Below are 19,461 nucleotides of genomic sequence, written 5' to 3' on the forward strand. Positions count from 1 at the left end.
GAGTGTTGTTAGTTGTTTTAAAAATGAGGGTTGCTAATACTTTTTTATTCAATTCAATAATGCAATTCATTCCATTCATGAATTCAATTTCTTCATTTTTTTATTTAATAAATTCAAAGTGTGTGCAAGCGGAGTGCAAGCGATGACATGCGTGTGTCAAAATGCAACTTTTTGTGCGATTTCTACATAGTGCACCTTTAATCCTGTACAGTACTGTTTGCACTTTGCAATTGCTCCTCATGGTCATTAACAGATTGAAAGCAGGTCACTTTGTAACAGTATGAGATTAAGAGATTTAATTGTTAGACAGTGTTACAGTATGTGACGCACTGTCTATCTGTTGCTAACTCTGTGTGTGTGTGCGTGTGCGTGTGTGTGCGCGCGCATGTGTTCCCACGACAGAGTTGAACTTCCTGTGGGCTGCCCACCAGGTCCACCACAGCTCAGAGTACTACAACCTTTCCACAGCCCTCAGACAATCCCTCACACAGCAGTTCTCATCATGGGTAAGAGCCCTACTTAACCACTGGAACAAATATGCTATTTTATTCTATTGTATTGTGAACAACATACTTTTGTGTGATGCTGGGGATGGCAAAATTTGATAAAGAAAATCAGGTTTTATTGTCACACACCAGATAGATGCAGTGAAATGTGTTGTTTTACAGGGTCAGCCATAGTGACAATTAGGGTTAAGTGCCTTGCTCAAGGACACATCGACCGATTTTTCACCTTGACGACTCGGGTATTCGAACCAGCGACCTTTCGGTTACTGGCCCAGCGCTCTAAACGCTGGGCTGCCTGCCGCATTAGAAATGCAGATAAGTCCAACATTTGCTCCTTCACCACAATGAATGCTGTGTTATGCAGGAAGTATGGTATACTGTTCTTTATCCATAGTCATTGAGTACGTTTACATGTACACTAATAATTTGATATTAAACTGATTAACTGATTATGGCAGTAGGCTGAGTTTGACATGACTCTGCTTGCCTTAATCGGCATACGGGAATAAGTATACGCAGTCTTTTGAATGATTAGGACATGTAAACACCTTAATCGTAGTTCTAGTGGTGTATTTGATATGCGCATGTGCTAGCACCAGCCAAGCGTGCCTCCCTCTTTAGAGCGAGTGAAGTGTATTCAGAACAACTGAAAGTATGCATCTTTGAAGTAGTTTCACATACAAACTTTATATGTCCGAAGTCGGAATCAAATAGGCTTTTCAAAAAGAACATCGTCGCTGTGGTAGAATGTTTATTTTGATTGGTGATTTCGGATGTGTCCATGTAAACAGGATTATTAGGGAAATTGTTTTTTCTTGCAAAGCATCTAAACGATTAAATTGAACTATTATATTCATCTGACTATCCACAATGATCATCTTTTTGCGTCCTTTTAACGATATTCATTGTGTCTGTCCTCAGGTGTTCTATCTCCCCATGGCGTTGGCAGTACCACCCTCGGTGTTTGCTGTTCACATCCAATTCAACCTGCTCTACCAGTTCTGGATCCACACTGAGGTAGATGCAGCCCACAGTACCACCCAGTCTCAGGTTACCATTATCTCTCCTCATTTCGGCCCGTTTGCTTATTGTCATGCATAGTGAATGCTATTTAATGATGATTATTCATGTAGTCAATATTCTACAAGATTCATTATGCATATTTCCCAATTACTGTGATAGCGTAAACTGTAAAATAATTCCGGGATAAAGCTACTTTGACTGAAAGTTATCTCACTCTAGTCCCTATACTAACTGCTGTTAAGGGGAGCTCAAGTCAAACCTGTGTTTAATTAAAAATAATGAGATTTTATGAAATACTCCAAACAGAAGCAAGACCAGTCGTTCTCCTTTAAAGTGATTGGTAGTATCATTTTTACAATCCCCAATTGTCATTGGAATGAATGGAGTTGGAATCACTTCCATCTTTTAGTACACTATTAGTGAAAACAGTCATAAAATCACAATTTTCTGAGGGGTATAATTTATGATTCCTTTATAGACTTTTTTGATGTTGAATCATTTATTGGCACACGATTCCCAGAACTGATCTGGGAATGAAAAAGTTTGAGTGAAGCTGCAAAAAACATTTTCATTCAAGATGAAACTCTGGCTGTTGCCAGACCACTCATTACATGGAAATAATGAATCATTTAAACATCATTTCCCAGACTGACTGTACGATCAGGGGTAGACTTTAACATCAAAATGTCTGTCAAAGTTGCACCCAAAGAACAATCTGATTCCTCTGAAATATGGCATGATCTGTAATGATTTTCTGTGTGCGAGGGTGTGTGTGTGTGTCTGTCTGCTTAATAGAGTGATTGAACAGCCATACGTGTTTGATTGTGAATGACGGAGATATTGTTTTGTGCATGCATTCGTTTGTTTGTCTGGAAGGAAGTGTGTGTGTTCATATTAGCTAGTAGCTACAAGCATGCCTGTATGCATATGTGTGTGTTCAAGTGTATGTAAGAGCATTATCAACAGTGTCAACTGCTTTTTGGTCTTGGCACCGCTCTCCATCCTAGTGTTGCTTTTACTTCCATTTTATAAATATTCTTCTCTCCATCTGGGAATTTGGCCACGTCACGATTTCTGTCATTAGACCGAACTCATCAAATAAGAAAATGCTTTAGTCTTGTAAAAAAGGGTTCAAGCCAGATACATTTACTTGCTACTGTATGTTAAACAAATTGCTCAAAAATACCCAAGGAGTGCACCAAGGAGTGCACTATCAGTTAAAACATCCATTTGCAAGAAACATTTTTGTATTATTTTTTGTTTAATGTATGTACATTCTCTGTCTTTCAGGTGATCAGAGATTTGGGACCTCTGGAGTGGGTCCTAAACACCCCTAGTCACCACAGAGTTCACCACGGTAAGAAAGAAAGACTCTTCTTCTCTCTCAAACACACACATTCTTACCATATTTGACGTGAGCTGATCAGTGCAGTATTGGCGAAAAAAGAAAAATGATGTTTTGCATTTCATTGGCAGGGCGAAATGAATATTGCATTGATAAGAATTACGGGGGAGCTCTGATAATATGGGACAGACTATTCGGTAAGTAAAGGTTCACAGGGTGATTGCTTGTTGTAATATGGCATTGTCATTATAACTACATTCTCTTATTTTGATTGATCAGGGACCTTTGCTCCAGAGGGCAATACAGTTGTCTACGGTCTCGTACACAAAATAAACACATTTGAGATCTTCCATATTCAGGTTAGTCCCAAGAGAAAATACAAAATACAAGATCGTTTTCTTATTGGCTGCGTTTTATTTTGCACACTGTAAGATATAAACTACTAGACTATAAAATGCATATACAAGCTATCAAAGAGCAAATTGTCATAGTGTTTAGACTGAGCTGACGCTGCATGCAAACTGTCTGATTGTCCCTGTATTACATCAGTGGAATCAAACCATTTGTAGAGCAGTTACTCTCAATCAGTATATACAAGTAAATGTTACCACTGGAACAGCCATGCTGTAACCATAACATTATTACGCAACCTTAAACAAACCTCCCAGCAGAGGTGAAAGAATCCAATAAAATGAAATACTAGAAGTTGTGTTTGATTATTTTCACTGCCCTTACCGCTGGCAACCTACCGCATCAGCAATGCCTCCCAAATGGAGGGACATTCTCGGCACAGTATTAATTAACGCACAGATTAGCATTGACAACCATGAAATGTAGTAATATCAGGGCTTTTATAGTAAAACTGCTTATGTTATATAATGTGACTGTAATGTGATGGTATATCTTTTATATTTTCCCTTTAGTTCCATTACTATAAATACTTGTGGAGGAGGTTCAACAGATACAAGAAAATCTTCAATAAATTGGGCGTCCTCTGGAAAGGACCCAGTTGGAAACCTGGCAAACCAAGGCTGGGGGATCACGCAGAGGTGCCCGAGGTACTGCCACATTCAAAATGAAGTCATGTTTTGTCATTAGAGGGACAGAGAAAACGAGAGAGCGATAGAGAGAGAGGGTGTGTAAGACGTGTGGAATTATGGAGAGACAGAGTGTGAAGAGGGAGTTGAAGACAGTGTTCTAGCATTTGTGGTGTATCTGCATTCTCAAAAGGGACACATTTGACACTTTCATACTTCATTACCTATCACTATGACGTAAAGAAGAGAAAAGTGTGTGTGTGTGTGTGTGTTACTATAGTGCCAATCAGGAGCCCCAGCGGTTGGCTTTGAAATAGCGCTGATGGTGGCACATATTTAGGCCCTTCACACTTAAAAAAAACTCCACCCCTCGACTTTATGATTAAATTGGCCCCTAAACTCTTGCATGGTGATTCTAAACATGTGGAGGGTGCTGGAATTTGCCTGAAATATCTTGAAAGGCTTGCCATTGTAGGCCGAGACGAGTGCGTTGATATTTTCTAAGGGGAGAGTGAGAGAGAGAGAGTCAGGGTCGAATGTGTTGGCTTTTGAGGCTAAGCAGAGCTGTGGGCTGGAACACCTACAAGGGTAGTAAAAGTGAAGGAAACTCACTCACCCAAGACCCCTGGAAAACCCCTGCAAGAAACCTGTACCAATTTAACATGTAGTTCTCTACAATTTGGTGTTTTAAACAAAGTTTTAAAGTACATACAGTATAGATGTTCTGTAGTGAATCATTTCAAAGTATCTTATTATGTGCGTAAAGATAAGCCATGTTAAAAAAATCGCAGCATTCAGGAATCATGTTATATTGTCTCATCTTTTGTGTAGCTGTATTAAATTACTGTTTTACAATTTTTTTTATTATGTCATTGATAGGTTACTGGAGAAGAGCTGCCATTCAATCCCAGTTGGCCTCTGGCTCTGAAAGTCTATGTCTGCATACATGGTCTAATGTTGTTGGGTGTTTACCAGGATCTGTTTGAGTCAAGGCTGGTATGTATTGTCAATCCCAAGAGTTTTTTGAAATGTGTTTATACCTTTATTTAACTAGGCAAGTCAGTTAAGAACAAATTCTTATTTTACAATGACGGCCTAGGAACAGTGGGTTAACTGCCTTGTTCAGGGGCAGAATGACAGATCTGTACCTTGTCAGCTCGGGGATTTGATCTTGCAACCTTTCAGTTTCTAGTCCAACACTCTAACCACAAGGCTACGCTGCCGCACCAAGTTACCAGTCATAGATAATCAACTGGGATTGAAAACACATGGGCTCTATCTTATTTTAGCCATTTTAAATAATGTCATTTTAATTTTCTCCGAAGGAAAGAAGTCACAAACATTCTGTTTATTTTAGCTTATGACATTCTTCATTGGGTTGTTTTTCTACAGTATTTACCCAGAAAAATAGTGACTCGGCTACCATCAAGTCAGAATGACTCACTGTCAGTCCTCTTTAAAATAACCTTTGTCTATTATTTTCCACTCTCAGAGCCAAGACCCCCCCCCCCCTCTTTCAAAAAAAATTCAAGTCAGGTTCCTCAGTAGTTATCTTTGGACTGCTTTTTTCCCCAGGCATAGTTTTGGTTAGCCAAAATGTGCTGTCCCACCCAGCCCTTCAAACTGAGACAAAATGGCCTGTCTTCATGTGATTCCTACCTCCATGGTGTTCCCTTAGTTGTGGTCCCCCCTCCACATAGGCCCACAATCAAAGAGTTCCCTCCTCTTATTGGCCACCAGCGCATGAAACAGCAGCATAGCAGCTGGTGGTCTAACAGTGAACACAAACGCCTTAATTGCCAAGTCAACCATTTCCCAACCTAAATAGCCTTTAGGATGCTGTAATCAGAATTTCCAGGGAAAATAACAAAGTTAGGACCTTGGCCTGGCAATAACTCATGTCCATGTATGTACAGTGACTTGCGAAAGTATTCGGCCCCCTTGAACTTTGTGACCTTTTGCCACATATAAAACTGTATTTTTTTGTGAAGAATCAACAACGAGTGGGACACAATCATGAAGTGGAACGACATTTATTGGATATTTCAAACTTTTTTAACAACTCAAAAACTGAAAAATTGGGCGTGCAAAATTATTCAGCCCCCTTAAGTTAATACTTTGTAGCGCCACCTTTTGCTGCGATTACAGATGTAAGTCGCTTGGGGTATGTCTCTATCAGTTTTGCACATCGAGAGACTGACATTTTTTAGCACTCACTTCCGTCATCATGAAGTGCTTTGAGAGACTAGTCAAGGACCATATCACCTCCACCCTACCTGACACCCTAGACCCACTCCAATTTGCTTACCGCCCAAATAGGTCCACAGACGATGCAATCTCAACCACACTGCACACTGCCCTAACTCATCTGGACAAGAGGAATACCTATGTGAGAATGATGTTCATCGACTACAGCTCGGCATTCAACACCATAGTTCCCTCCAAGCTTGTCATCAAGCTCGAGACCCTGGGTCTTGACCCCGCCCTGTGCAACTGGGTACTGGACTTCCTTACGGGCCACCCCCAGGTGGTGAGAGTAGGCAACAACCTCTCCACCCCGCTGATCCTCAACACTGGGGCCCCACAAGGGTGCGTTCTGAGCCCTCTCCTGTACTCCCTGTTCACCCACGACTGCGTGGCCACGCACGCCTCCAACTCAATCATCAAGTTTGCGGACGACACAACAGTGGTAGGCTTGATTACCAACAACGATGAGACGGCCTACAGGGAGGAGGTGACGGCCCTCGGAGTGTGGTGTCAGGAAAATAACCTCACACTCAACGTCAACAAAACTAAGGAGATGATTGTGGACTTCAGGAAACAGCAGAGGGAACACCTCCTTATCCACATCGATGGAACAGTAGTGGAGAGGGTAGTAAAGTTTTAAGTTCCTCGGCGTACACATCACAGACAAACTGAATTGGTCCACCCACACAGACAGCATCGTGAAGAAGGCGCAGCAGCGCCTCTTCAACCTCAGGAGGCTGAAGAAATTCGGCTTGTCACCAAAAGCACTTACAAACTTCTACAGATGCACAATCGAGAGCATCCTGTCTGGCTGTATCACCGCCTGGTACGGCAACTGCTCCGTCCACAACCGTAAGGCTCTCCAGAGGGTAGTGAGGTCTGCACAACGCATCACCGGGGGCAAACTACCTGCCCTCCAGGACACCTACACCACCCGATGTCACAGGAAGGCCATAAAGATCATCAAGGACAACAACCACCCGAGCCACTGCCTGTTCACCCCGCTATCATCCAGAAGGCGAGGTCAGTACAGGTGCATCAAAGCTGGGACCGAGATACTGAAAAACAGCTTCTGTCTCAAGGCCATCAGACTGTTAAACAGCCACCACTAACATTGAGTGGCTGCTGCCAACACACTGACTCAACTCCAGCCACTTTAATAATGGGAATTGATGGGAAATGATGTAAAATATATCACTAGCCACTTTAAACAATGCTACCTAATATAATGTTTACATACCCTACATTATTCATCTCATATGTATACGCATATACTGTACTCTATATCATCTACTGCATCTTTACGTAATACATGTATCACTAGCCACTTTGTTTACATACTCATCTCATATGTATATACTGTACTCAATACCATCTACTGTATCTTGCCTATGCCGCTCTGTACCATCAGTCATTCATATATCTTTATGTACATATTCTTTATCCCCTTACACTTGTGTCTATACGGTAGTAGTTTTGGAATTGTTAGCTAGATTACTTGTTGGTTATTACTGCATTGTCGGAACTAGAAGCACAAGCATTTCGCTACACTCGCATTAACATCTGTTAACCATGTGTATGTGACAAATAAAATTTGATTTGATTTAATTACACCATGGGTATAGATGCACAGCCCTCGTGTCGCTACAAGATGCATGGCCCTCGTGTCGCTACAAGATGCACAGCCCTCGTGTCGCTACAAGATGCACGGCCCTCGTGTCGCTACAAGATGCACGGCCCTCGTGTCGCTACAAGATGCACGGCCCTCGTGTCGCTACAAGATGCACAGCCCTCGTGTCGCTACAAGATGCACAGCCCTCGTGTCGCTACAAGATGCACGGCCCTCGTGTCGCTACAAGATGCACGGCCCTCGTGTCGCTACAAGATGATTTCAGGTTGGGTAATTGTACGATGAGAACAGACAGGTAAATTGACCAAGTCGAAACGCTAATTCCTCAAATCCAACCAATCTCTTGTCCTGAAAATAATAATGGTAGTGATGATAACCATAATAATAATAAAAATACTTTTAAAAAATTCATTTTAATCCATAGAGACGTGAAGGAGAATATAATAATAATAATAATAATATAGAAAGAATAACATTATCAGTCAAGTGCTGGAGTCACTGAAGCACTAACAGGTGGTGAATTTCATTTATTTTCACTCAGTGTTATCGTTGAAATATTATATGGGACAAAATCAAAAATGTGCGCACTGAGCCGGCATGAAAATCCAATCATTTAAGTTGTGTCTAGGGTCCATTCCCCCAGGGTAGAGATAGCCAAAGTAAAGATCATGTAACCTCACTGACCTGCTTTGTCTCCTGGGTAACAGTACCAGTGGGTAGAAGACAGCATAATGACCTAATAAAATGTAATAAATAAATCAAATACAATGACCAAATAATACAATGCTGAATAGATTGGTAATTAGCTTACAATAACTGTGTAGTTACTGTATTACTGCCAATTTAGACCTCGCCTTAAGCGTTACTGACTCTAGTGATGGTTAAGTTTACTGTGTGTCTTTGGAATCCATGTAATGGAAACGTTTTAGTATAGTTGATTCATAACCTCTTTTTTTGCCCCAATTGAATACATACAGTAGCGCCTCGCCTATACTTTCCCACGTGTGGGTTAGGGGAATATGGGCTATAACGATTATAGGGCCTGTACCATATAAACATTAAGAAATACTACTTTATTGCTTCCTGTTGATATGTTGATGCCATATATGGCCTGTTGGGAATGTACATTGTTGTGTATGTACTGCATGGAAGGAGACCAGTGAGGCTTGCATGTCAGGGCCTCTGGGTGGAGTGTTGAAGATCCAACCCCTGCTCTGGCAGACCAATCGAGTCCCTTAGGAGAGGCTAGTCTTTTACAGCTGTCTTTTAGGTTAGGAACTTAAGGCCATGCATTTTCGCCACGGATGTATCCATCCACAGGTTGGGGTTGTGTGTGCGAACAAAACGCAAACAGCTCACCAAGGTCAATGTCAATGTGTACAGTATAGGACTAGTGTTCTTCATAGTGTTTGCTTTGGCTTGATGTGTAGCGCTACTGAGAGCTATGCACCGCAACGTCTTCCACTCTGGTCAAGTCCCTTAGCGGGACTCAACAGACATGGTCAGAGGTAATATGCCTATTATATTGAGCGTGAGAAAGGGAAAGGGGATACCTAGTCAGTTACACAACTGTAATGACTTCAACCGAAACGTGTCTTCCGCATTCCACCCAACCCTTCTGAATCAGAGAGGTGTTGGGGCTGCTTTAATTGTGTGAGTAAAAGTTACTGGCAAGACTCTACACTACATTGTGTATAGGACCTAGATGTAATATAAATGCTTACTGTGTATAGATGTGTAGTCTGGGCTATTAAAAGGGACATGGTTCATGACTTCACTCGTAGTCAAATCTCCAGTGCCCATAATTCACCATACAGATGCAGGATCTTAATTTGATCCAGTTTGCTTCAACAGAAAAAGAATCCTAAGGCAAGAGGAAACGTGAATTTTTATGTTGATTATAATTTATGGACATTTTTGTAGGGGTTGATACATTTTTTTGTAAGGGAAAATCAAGTCTGAAATTTCAACGAGGAAAGACAAACATCAGAAGCCTTTTTAAACCTGAAATACACTTTTAAGTTCTATATATCCCGCATTGCATGAAAGTTCTCCCGCCACAGGATTTTCAAATTAAGATCCTACATCTGTACTTGATGTTTATTGTATTTTTCCCATAACTTTTTCTCGTGATAAGCATTATTTGTGTGTTTATGTTATAGATGCTATCCCAGCTGACTGTTCTGATGATGACTGGCTACATTCTACTCAGTCTGACCTCCATTGGCTTCATCATTGACCAACGGTACTGTACTGTCACATATCACTGTTACTGTACTGTTATCCATCACTGTAAATAGCTTGGCATTTGCACACACAGATTGGTCCACTTCAAGGTTATGTGGGCCACCCAATTTAAGTCGAACAATTTCGAAAATTGACATGGAAAACACTTCAATAATGACTGATCAATAGATTCTCTCATATCTATTAGATTTCAATACCATGACTGAATTGACTTGAATCAAATGAGTCGAAATGCCACTTCAACCAGTTCCTTATTGGCGGTTGTTATGTTCTTTCCCTATGCAGGCCAACGGCACCCATGTTGGAGTTGCTGCGCTGTGTTCTGATGATGATGCTGCTGCGATATGGCTACATGACTGCACCAGCACCACTGTTTGTGCCCATTGAGGTAGGAGACTGACCATGCTGCTATTACAAACCATTTTTAGAAACCCCTTTTGGAGAATGATACGATGTGCTAATCTATCATTTATGCCCTCGTCTGAGGGCATAGAGGTGTGATAACGGTATCCTACTGTAATGGAAAGCTAGAGATATAAGTAGGCATTTATCCACACCATTTCATTGTTCCAAACATTTTACTAGAAAATACAGACATACTGTATGTGACAAGGAGACCGAAACATACTTTCAGAGGTAACAATTAGTGTAATACAACCCTATTAACCAATCAATAAGAATGTTGTTTTTAACGACGACCATGTCAAAGAGTGTCAGAAAGTAGTGCAACTAGCAGAATGCCCTCCAGGCGATGGAGGGATGCGTGGGGCGTGGTGTGTGGGGGGAGTTGCCACTTTGATGATGAGCGGAGTCGACAGCCAGTCTTTAGGGGCCATTAGGTCTAGTTAGAGCATTGGCCCTTCCTGTAGCCAGCCATGCTCTGTGGATGAAGCTGCACTGTGTTTAGGTGTAACAGTAGGCCAATACAGTAGTGTGTGTCCCTGTATGTGTCCAGTGTGCCTCATTGCGTTTGTGCGTGTGCGTTAGCATGTGTGTGCGTGTGTGTGTGTGTGAGAGAGAGAGAGAGAGAGAGAGAGAGAGAGAGAGAGAGAGAGAGAGAGAGACTATGTGTGTGTGTGAACCGTCACTGGCCCCACATTTACCTGCGATGTATGACACTTGCGGTGGAGTTCTAGACCATGGCTGACCTTTCATTACTGGCCTCTCTCTCTCTCTCTCTCTCTCTCTCTCTCTCTCTCTCTCTCTCTCTCTCTCTCTCACTCTCTCACACTCTCACACCCTCTCTCACTCTCACTCCCTTGTTCCCTGCCATCCCAGGCAGTGCGAACTGCAACACTTGGAACCAATTAGTCTAGTCTGCCGCTAACCAAAGCTGGCTGATGAGATTCGCACGTGAGCACTGCGGCTGAATCGTTACTTTTATTGCGTGACTCCACATCTGCACACTCAGGTGTTCAAAAAGGAGACTGGAGTTTTTTCCCCAGACCCTTTTTTTTTCAAGATGATAAAAACAGTTGAAAAACGTTTTCATTGTGACTTATTCACTACATGCTACATGGCAGTACTTTCTCCATTGTTTTATGTACTCTTTCTGCGAATGAGTCATTAGGTCCTATTCAATGTCTCAGTATTTCAGTTGGAGCGTAATAAATGTCGCCTAAGCAAGTGGTGCCCATTGAAAAGCATTACAATTTTCATGAAACGTTTCCTGACTTTGTACCTCGTTCCCCATTACTACAAGTGAGGCAGCAAAGAAACCGAGGTACAGTAATGATATATTGTCCTGACGTGTGAGGTGAACGGCCAACTCAGTTGCTGGCGGGAGGCGTTTTGAAGTCGCGCCGATCAATTAACGCTGGGGACTGAAAGTAATCACTCATTCGATTCCACTATTAAAAAAGAACTACAAAAAAAATAGGTTGAGTTGAAGCACTTAAAGCCCACTGGCGTGATATACAGCACCCTTAAAGCTCACTGTGGTATTTATAGTGGCTCTGGAGATTTCCCTTGTAAAGCTGCAGGCTTGACCTGTAAACCAAGGCTGGGGTACCTCTCACCCTCCCTTCCCCACCCACACCCACTGTCTGAGTGGCACACATGGAGCCAGGCTGTATTAGGTAGAATGGTGGTGTGTGGGCGGGCGTAAAGTGTGTGTGTGTGAGACAGAATATATGTGTGTGTGTGTGTGTGTGTGTGTGTGTGTGTGTGTGTGTGTGTGTGTGTGTGTGTGTGTGTGTACACTTCCGTTCAAAAGTTTGGGGTCACTTAGAAATGTCCTTGTTTTTGAAAGAAAAGCATGTGTCAATTAAAATAACATCAAATTGATCAGAAATACTGTGTAGACATTGTTAATGTTGTAAATGACTATTGTGGCTGGAAACGGCAGATTTTTTAATGGAATATCTACATAGGCGTACAGAGGCCCATTGTCAGCAACCATCACTTCTGTGTTCCAATGGCACGTTGTGTTAGCTAATCCAAGTTTATCATTTTAAAAGGCTTAATTGATCATTAGAAAACCCTTTTGCAATTATGTTAGCACAGCTGAAAACTGTTGTTCTGATTAAAGAAGCAATAAAACTGGCCTTCTTTAGCCTTTATAATAAAAGCTGAAATAAATAATTCTCTCTACTCTTATCCTGACATTTCACATTCTTAAAATAAAGTGGTGATCCTAACTGACCTAAGGCAGGGCATTTGTACTCGGATTAAATGTCAGGAATTGTGAAAAACTGAGTTTAAATGTATTTCGCTGAGGTGTATGTAAACTTCCTACTTCAACTGTGTTTATATTTTTATTTACTGTTTGTGTTTGTGTGTGTATATAATGTGTGTATGTGTGTGTGTGTGTGTGTGTGAGAGAGAGAATATATATGTGTGTGTGTGTGTGTGTTTATATGTATGTATGTGTGTGTGTATGCGTGTGCCTGCAAGCTTGCGTGTGTGTGTATGTGCGTGTGTATGCCCGGTGATGTACACCGCATGTGTGTGTTTGTGCGTACATGTATCCGTGTGTGGTTATGATTAGGGGCTGAGCATTGAGACTTGGGAGGACTGGCCTGTAATGATGTAACATATGTTTTTTAGGCTCATGGTCTGTCTGCCTGAAGGTGTAAGGGAATGTGCTGTAGAGCCAGATTGGACTCACAGTCATTAAGGAGCTACTCTACCAACAGGTTAACCCCCTGACTAGTGAAGTCATAGCAATTTAAGAGAGCTAATAAAAATGCACCTGTCCTCTCGTGGACTGGTGCATTGGAGAAGGATCCTCTGATGGGCTCTTCTCAGCCCTGCTGTGAGAATGATGAGTCACTTTGTATTCAAAATGAGTCACTCACTGCACTATCAATGAGAAAAAGGTTGTTGTCTGTAGTCGAATTCAGTATCATGAGCAGGCTACTTTGCCAATGAGGGTCTGTTTGCAGTTGGCACTTTTTGCTGTGAGCAGGGCTCATATAACAGTATATAACTGAATCCACAAGTATGCCAGAAATAGTCATCACTTATTCATTCATCATATTTGATCTCCTCCTCTATTTTGTGTAACACTTATTTATATTTTCTCAATATTTTTGAGGGGGTTGAATTTGATCAATATTAGAACAATATTATCAAGTTCACGTGAACACCAAAGCTCACCTCAGCTTATGGCAGCTCTTATCTAGCCCAACACCTGACCCATCTACAAAAACAACATGTCCCATAAACCCATAGTTCCACCCATTGTTGACACCCCAACCCTGAATGAAAAGATAAGACAGCAATCAGTGAAAATCCACTGTTATCTGAGAGATCTGTTTCCACTAGCTAATTTTCAGGGGTGAGAGGTTAACGTTCGAGCCCTTTGAGAGAGAATGCCTGGTAGCAGAAACACACTGAAACGCCTGAGGTTAAGGGATCATTTGGGGCTATGGAAAGTCTGAGAGAATGACATCATCTGAATGCTCTCAGGGATGGAAAACAAATCTCCTCTTTGGCAAAAATGAATGGATTTGAAAGAAGTGTGGGCTAATAGTGTTTTCTCCAAGTAAACAGTCCAAACTACTGCCTGTGTGAAATAGTATCCGTCAATGTGCTGGGGTTCACGTCACTCAACAGTAAGAAATGGTTTATATGTGTTGTCAAGGCTCATGCCGGGTAAGGCCATGAAAATCTAAATAGATTGCTTGTTTTTTGTGGTAATTCATGAAAGCCATTTCTGAGTAGGAGTGCTGATCTAAGGATCAGGCGCCCCGTCCATATAATATTATTAATTATGAGCTAAAGGCAAAACTGATCCTAGATCAGCACTCTTGCTCTAAGACACTTTATGAATAATGTCTTGATATCCTCAAAAACCAAAGCACACCATAATGGTTGTCTTAGGAGTTTAAATAATTAATTGACCCTTAATCGTAAATGATTCATCAATGAAATACAAAACCATTACCAATAATATACAACATGACTAGATTTACAATTTACAATCCAAGGAAACACTTATGTACTTACAGACTCATACGCCATTTCTCCTTGAAATCCAGCTGTTGTCTCACTGGTCCAAATTCCATGCCGCAACAACAATGCTCTCAAAACAAGTTCTGTATGTATTAGTCACAATGTAATAAACTGAAGCCATAGATACAGACAGACACTGGGGATAGAAAAAAAGGTGCTGTTTAGAACCTAAAAGGGTTCTTCGGCTGTCCCCATAGGAGAACCCTTTAAAGAACCCTTTTTGGTTTCAGGTTGAATCCTATTTGGTTCCAGGTCAAACCCTTTCCCCAGAGGGTTTTTACATGGAACCCAAAATAGATCCTTGCTCACAGTGAATCATATAATGCAAGGCAATCTTTGTTGCAGGGGAGCTTATCCCTCCCAAAAAGAAACAGAAACACAGACACGCACACATGCAAACACACGCACACCCACAAACACACATACTCACTTTCTAATCTAACCAATGTAATAACATTGAGCATAACAGTGAGCTCCAAAAATATTGGGACAATGACAATTTTTTAAATGATTTTGACTCTGTACTCCAGCACTTTGGAATTGAGAATGTTAGAGATGCACAGATATCATACCCCGAAGACATGCTAACCTCTCACCATTACAATAACAGAGGAGGTCAGCATTTCATATCACACTCCCAAGACATGCTAACCTCTCACCATTACAATAACAGAGGAGGTCAGCATTTTATATCACACTCCCAAGACATGCTAACCTCTCACCATTACAATAACAGGGGAGGTTAGCATTTCTGGGGGGGTATATTTGTCCATCTGTAACTTTCTCCTTATGTTGTTCTTGGGAATTCGTCACAGATGTTTTGTCATTTACTCATGAGGAGGTAGATGAGGAAAAATAGGATGACGAGGAGTAAAGGAGGACCACAAACCCCTACGCTAATCTGTCATGCTATTCCAACCCCAGTACTAAATCAAATCAAATGTTATTTGTCACATGAGCCGAATACAACAGGTGTAGGTAGGCCTTACAGTGAAATGTTTACTTACAAGTTCTTAACCAACAATGCAGTTTTAAGAAAAATAAGTGTAAGGTAAAAAAATAGATAAATAAGAAATAGCCTGCGTAGCCATTTGATTCGCTGTTCAGGAGTCTTATGGCTTGGGGGTAGAAGCTGTTAAGAAGCCCTTTGGACCTAGACTTGGCGTTCCGGTACCGCTTGCCATGCGTTAGCAGAGCGAACAGTCTATGACTAGGGTGGCTGGAGTCTTTGACAATTTTTAGGGCCTTGCTCTGACACTGCCTGGTATAGAGGTCCTGGATGGCAGGAATCTTGGCCCCAGTGATGACCTGGGCCATACGCACTACATTCTGTAGTGCCTTGCGGTCGGAGGCCGAGCAGTTGCCATGCCAGACAGTAATGCAACCAGTCAAGATGCTCTCAATGGTGCAGCTGTAGAACTTTCTGAGGACCCATGCCAAATAAGTTCAGTCTCCTGAGGGGGAATAGGCTTTGTCGTTCCCTCTTCACAACTGTCTTGGTGTGTTAGGACCATACTAGATTGTTGGTGATATGGACACCAAGCAACCTGCTCCATTACAGTCCCATTGATGAGAATGGGGACTTGCTCGGTCCTCCTTTTCCTGTAGTCCACAATCATCTCCTTTGTCTTGATCACGTTGAGGGAGAGGTTGTTATCATGGCACAACACGGCCAGGTCTCTGACCTCCTCCTCTCATCGTTGTCGGTTGTTGTGTCTGTGACTATCATTAATGTGATGACATGCTATTTTATCAAATTGATACCTAACATTTAATTGATTACGAGATTTAATTAAATCATGCAACAATTAACTCATTAATAACCTGGGGCACCACGGAGAAGTTTATTTAAGGAGTTCCGTCTTCCGAATGAACTCTTAGAGATCTAAAAAATCTCTTACATTTCAGTCATCAATCAGTCATGAATTATTCTTTACCTTCTATCAGTCTCATCTGAACTTCGTAAAATTATTGGTTATCTGCACGAACCCTAGTTTCCATAAAGAATCAGCAATATACAAATTGTCTTAACTATTTATTTACTAACTAAATAATCACGGAAATACATCACAAACAAACAGTAGATATTGGTTACTAACAATGACAGAAAAGGGGCTAAACCGGTATGACGGCTTGGTAGTCAAAGGAAAGGGGTGGGGACTGAGAGAGCTGGAAAGACAAAATGGATTCACTACACACAGTCTATAATTATATTCATTGAAATGCTAATCCTTTGCACGTGAACGTCTGCTCATTCGAGAATAATTGCAATGTGTATATATATTTACGCCCGTATGTTGTTGTTGTCTTCTCTGTTGGAATCCTCGATCGTCCTGTAGGGTTCATCAGAGTCTCTGGTTAACTTTCCCAGAAGTCACAATGTCTTTCAGGGTTGTAAGTGGTTAGGATGGATACTTCAGAGTATCATTCAGAAATGTTATTATGGAATAGACGCTTCGGCTGTTGTCGGTATTCTTGTCCTAGACTTACGTAACTTCTAGCTCCAGACTAGTAATTATACGTCTAAGATTTGCTCGTATTCTGTAGTGATCGATAGTCTCAGAGTTGAACCATTTCCAGCCGTGTAGCCAATGCTCCACGTGGTATGTTCTTGTCCTTTGGTGGAGTTGTAGTGCCAACTATTTAAACATGTTGTGTCAGCTGCATGTTTTCTAGTCTGATGTGAATTTTATCCTCTGTCGAAGAAGGGGTGGTTCTATGACGCCTAAATGTGATGTCTGGACTCATGGGGGTGTGGCCACTGACTAGTTCATCTTTATATGAAAATCCATACTCTCATTTAGAAGGTTAATATTTCATTACACACAAATAGTTTCATGTTTAATCACATACGTTTCACAATATTTTAGAAATGGGAAATGTACACTTTAAGAGATACCATTTTGTGTGTTTCCTGTCCTTCATGAAATCACAAAATAAAAAGCACTCGTCATAACTGTCCCTTAAGTGTCCATGGACCATTTCGACATTCTCAAAAGTGGAAATATTGTTCAATTCTCCCATTTTGGGGATTTAGGAGTTTGTCCAAGTCTCTTTGTTCTGGTAGACTCTCTCAACACTGCATGGCAGTTTCTAACAGGTATTTATGACCTGTCGTAAAGTCAGAAAACTGTGGAGAGACAGAGAGAGGGGCGGGGGGGCTATGATCCTCCTCCCAGGGCACGTCATGATACGGTGATCAGGCCTACCACTGTTGTGTCATCGACAAACTTAATGATGGTGTTGGAGTCCTGCCTGGCTATGCAGTCATGGGTGAACATTCAGTACAGGAGTGGACTGAGCATGCACCCCTGAGGGGCCCCCGTGTTGAGGGTCAGCATGACAAATGTGTTGTTACCTACCCTTACCACTGAAAATGTCAGTGAAGACACTTGCCAGTTGGTCAGCGCATGCTCAGAGTGCACATCCTGGTAATCCGTCTGGCCCTGTGGCCTAGTGAATGTTGACCTGTTTAAAGGTCTTACTCACATCGGCTACGGAGAGCATGATCACACAGTCATCCGGAACAGCTGAAGCTCTCTTGCGTGCTTCAGTGTTGCTTGCCAGTAATTTAGCTTGTCTGGTAGGCTCGTGTCACTGGGCAGCTCACGGCTGTGCTTCCCTTTGTAGTCTGTAATAGTTTGCAAGCCCTACCACATCCGACGAGCATCGGAGCCGGTGTAGTACAATTCAATCTTAGTCCCGTATTGATGCTTTGCATTTTTTTAGGTTCGTCTGAGGGCATAGCAGGATTTCTTATAAGCATCCGGGTTAGAGTTCCGCTCCTTGAAAGCGGCAGCTCTTCCCTATAGCTCAGTGGGGATGTTGCTGTAATCCATGGCTTCTGGTTGGGGTATGTACGTACTGTCACTGTGAAGATGACGTCATCGATTTTATTGATGAAGCCAGTGACTGATGTGGTATACTCCTTAATGCCACTGGAAGAATTGTAACCTTTATTGTAACCTACAAATTGTAACCTACAAATTCTTATTTACAATGACGGCCTACCCCGGCCAAACCCTAACTCTGGACGACGCTGGGCCAATTGTGCGCCGCCCTATGGGACTCCCAATCACGGCCAGTTGTGATACAACCTGGAATCGAATCAGGTTCTGTAATGATGCCTCTAGCATTCTAGAATCCCGGAACATATGCCAGTGTGTGCTGGTAAAACAGTCCTGTAGCTTAGCATCTGCGTCATCTGACCTCTTCTTTATTGACCGAGTCACTGGTGATTCCTGCTTTATTTTTTGCTTGTAAGCAGGAATCAGGAGGATAGAGTTATGGTCAGATTTGCCAAATGGAGGGTGGGGGAGAGCTTTGTATGTACGCATCTCTGTGTGTGGAGTAAAGGTGGTCTAGAGTTATTTTTCCTCTGGTTGCACATTTAACATGCTGGTAGAAATGAGGTAAAATGGATTTAAATGTCCATGCATTAAAGTCCCTGGCCACTACTAGCCACTAGCCAGGATGGTTGAATGTGATCTTGCTCCAGGTTCCTACAGTACAATACGCTAACAGAGTAGAGGATGAGAGGGAGGAGAAGACAGAGGTGGAGGTGGAGCGAAAGAAGGGAAGGAGGGTAGGGAAGGATTGTTCTCTCTCTCTCTTACAAGCCCCTGGAGTTCCATCCATCTTCGCCCTTCTCTGTGGAATCCCATTGAACTGATTTATAGAACGTCCGCTGAGACTCTAGTTCTAGGGCTTTGCCTTGGCCTGATTGCTCCATCAAAGCACACCGGGCTTGATTTTGCAAGGCAGAAGTCTCCCCCTCTTTCCCTCTCTCTCTTTCTCGCTCCTTTGTTTTTTCATCCCTTGTTTCTGGACCCGCTCCCGTCGCGACGCGGCTGCCAACTTTCCGCCTGCGCTCTCCGGAGTGGGCCGCCTCAACGCTGGAGCCACCCAGAGCATTATGGGTATTAGTAAGATCGAGACTTTCATGGCTGAGGCTTACAATGTGTGTCC

At 42.2% G+C, this 19,461-nt stretch overlaps 1 protein-coding gene across 2 annotated transcripts in view; it reads left to right on the top strand.

Moving 5' to 3' along the window:
• LOC118367419 (alkylglycerol monooxygenase) overlaps positions 1–19,461 on the top strand; it is a 40,780-nt gene that overhangs the window by 14,659 nt on the left and 6,660 nt on the right. For both annotated transcript variants that reach the window (XM_035750877.2, XM_052494224.1), the window contains 9 exons: positions 403–506; positions 1,428–1,523; positions 2,820–2,886; positions 3,006–3,071; positions 3,154–3,233; positions 3,798–3,932; positions 4,791–4,907; positions 9,951–10,033; positions 10,321–10,423. In XM_035750877.2, coding sequence (XP_035606770.1) covers positions 403–506; positions 1,428–1,523; positions 2,820–2,886; positions 3,006–3,071; positions 3,154–3,233; positions 3,798–3,932; positions 4,791–4,907; positions 9,951–10,033; positions 10,321–10,423 — 851 coding nt within the window. The remainder of the gene's footprint in view (positions 1–402; positions 507–1,427; positions 1,524–2,819; positions 2,887–3,005; positions 3,072–3,153; positions 3,234–3,797; positions 3,933–4,790; positions 4,908–9,950; positions 10,034–10,320; positions 10,424–19,461) is intronic.

The sequence above is a fragment of the Oncorhynchus keta genome, chromosome 34 (assembly GCF_023373465.1).
Source record: "Oncorhynchus keta strain PuntledgeMale-10-30-2019 chromosome 34, Oket_V2, whole genome shotgun sequence".
NCBI classification, from domain to species: Eukaryota; Metazoa; Chordata; class Actinopteri; order Salmoniformes; family Salmonidae; genus Oncorhynchus; species Oncorhynchus keta.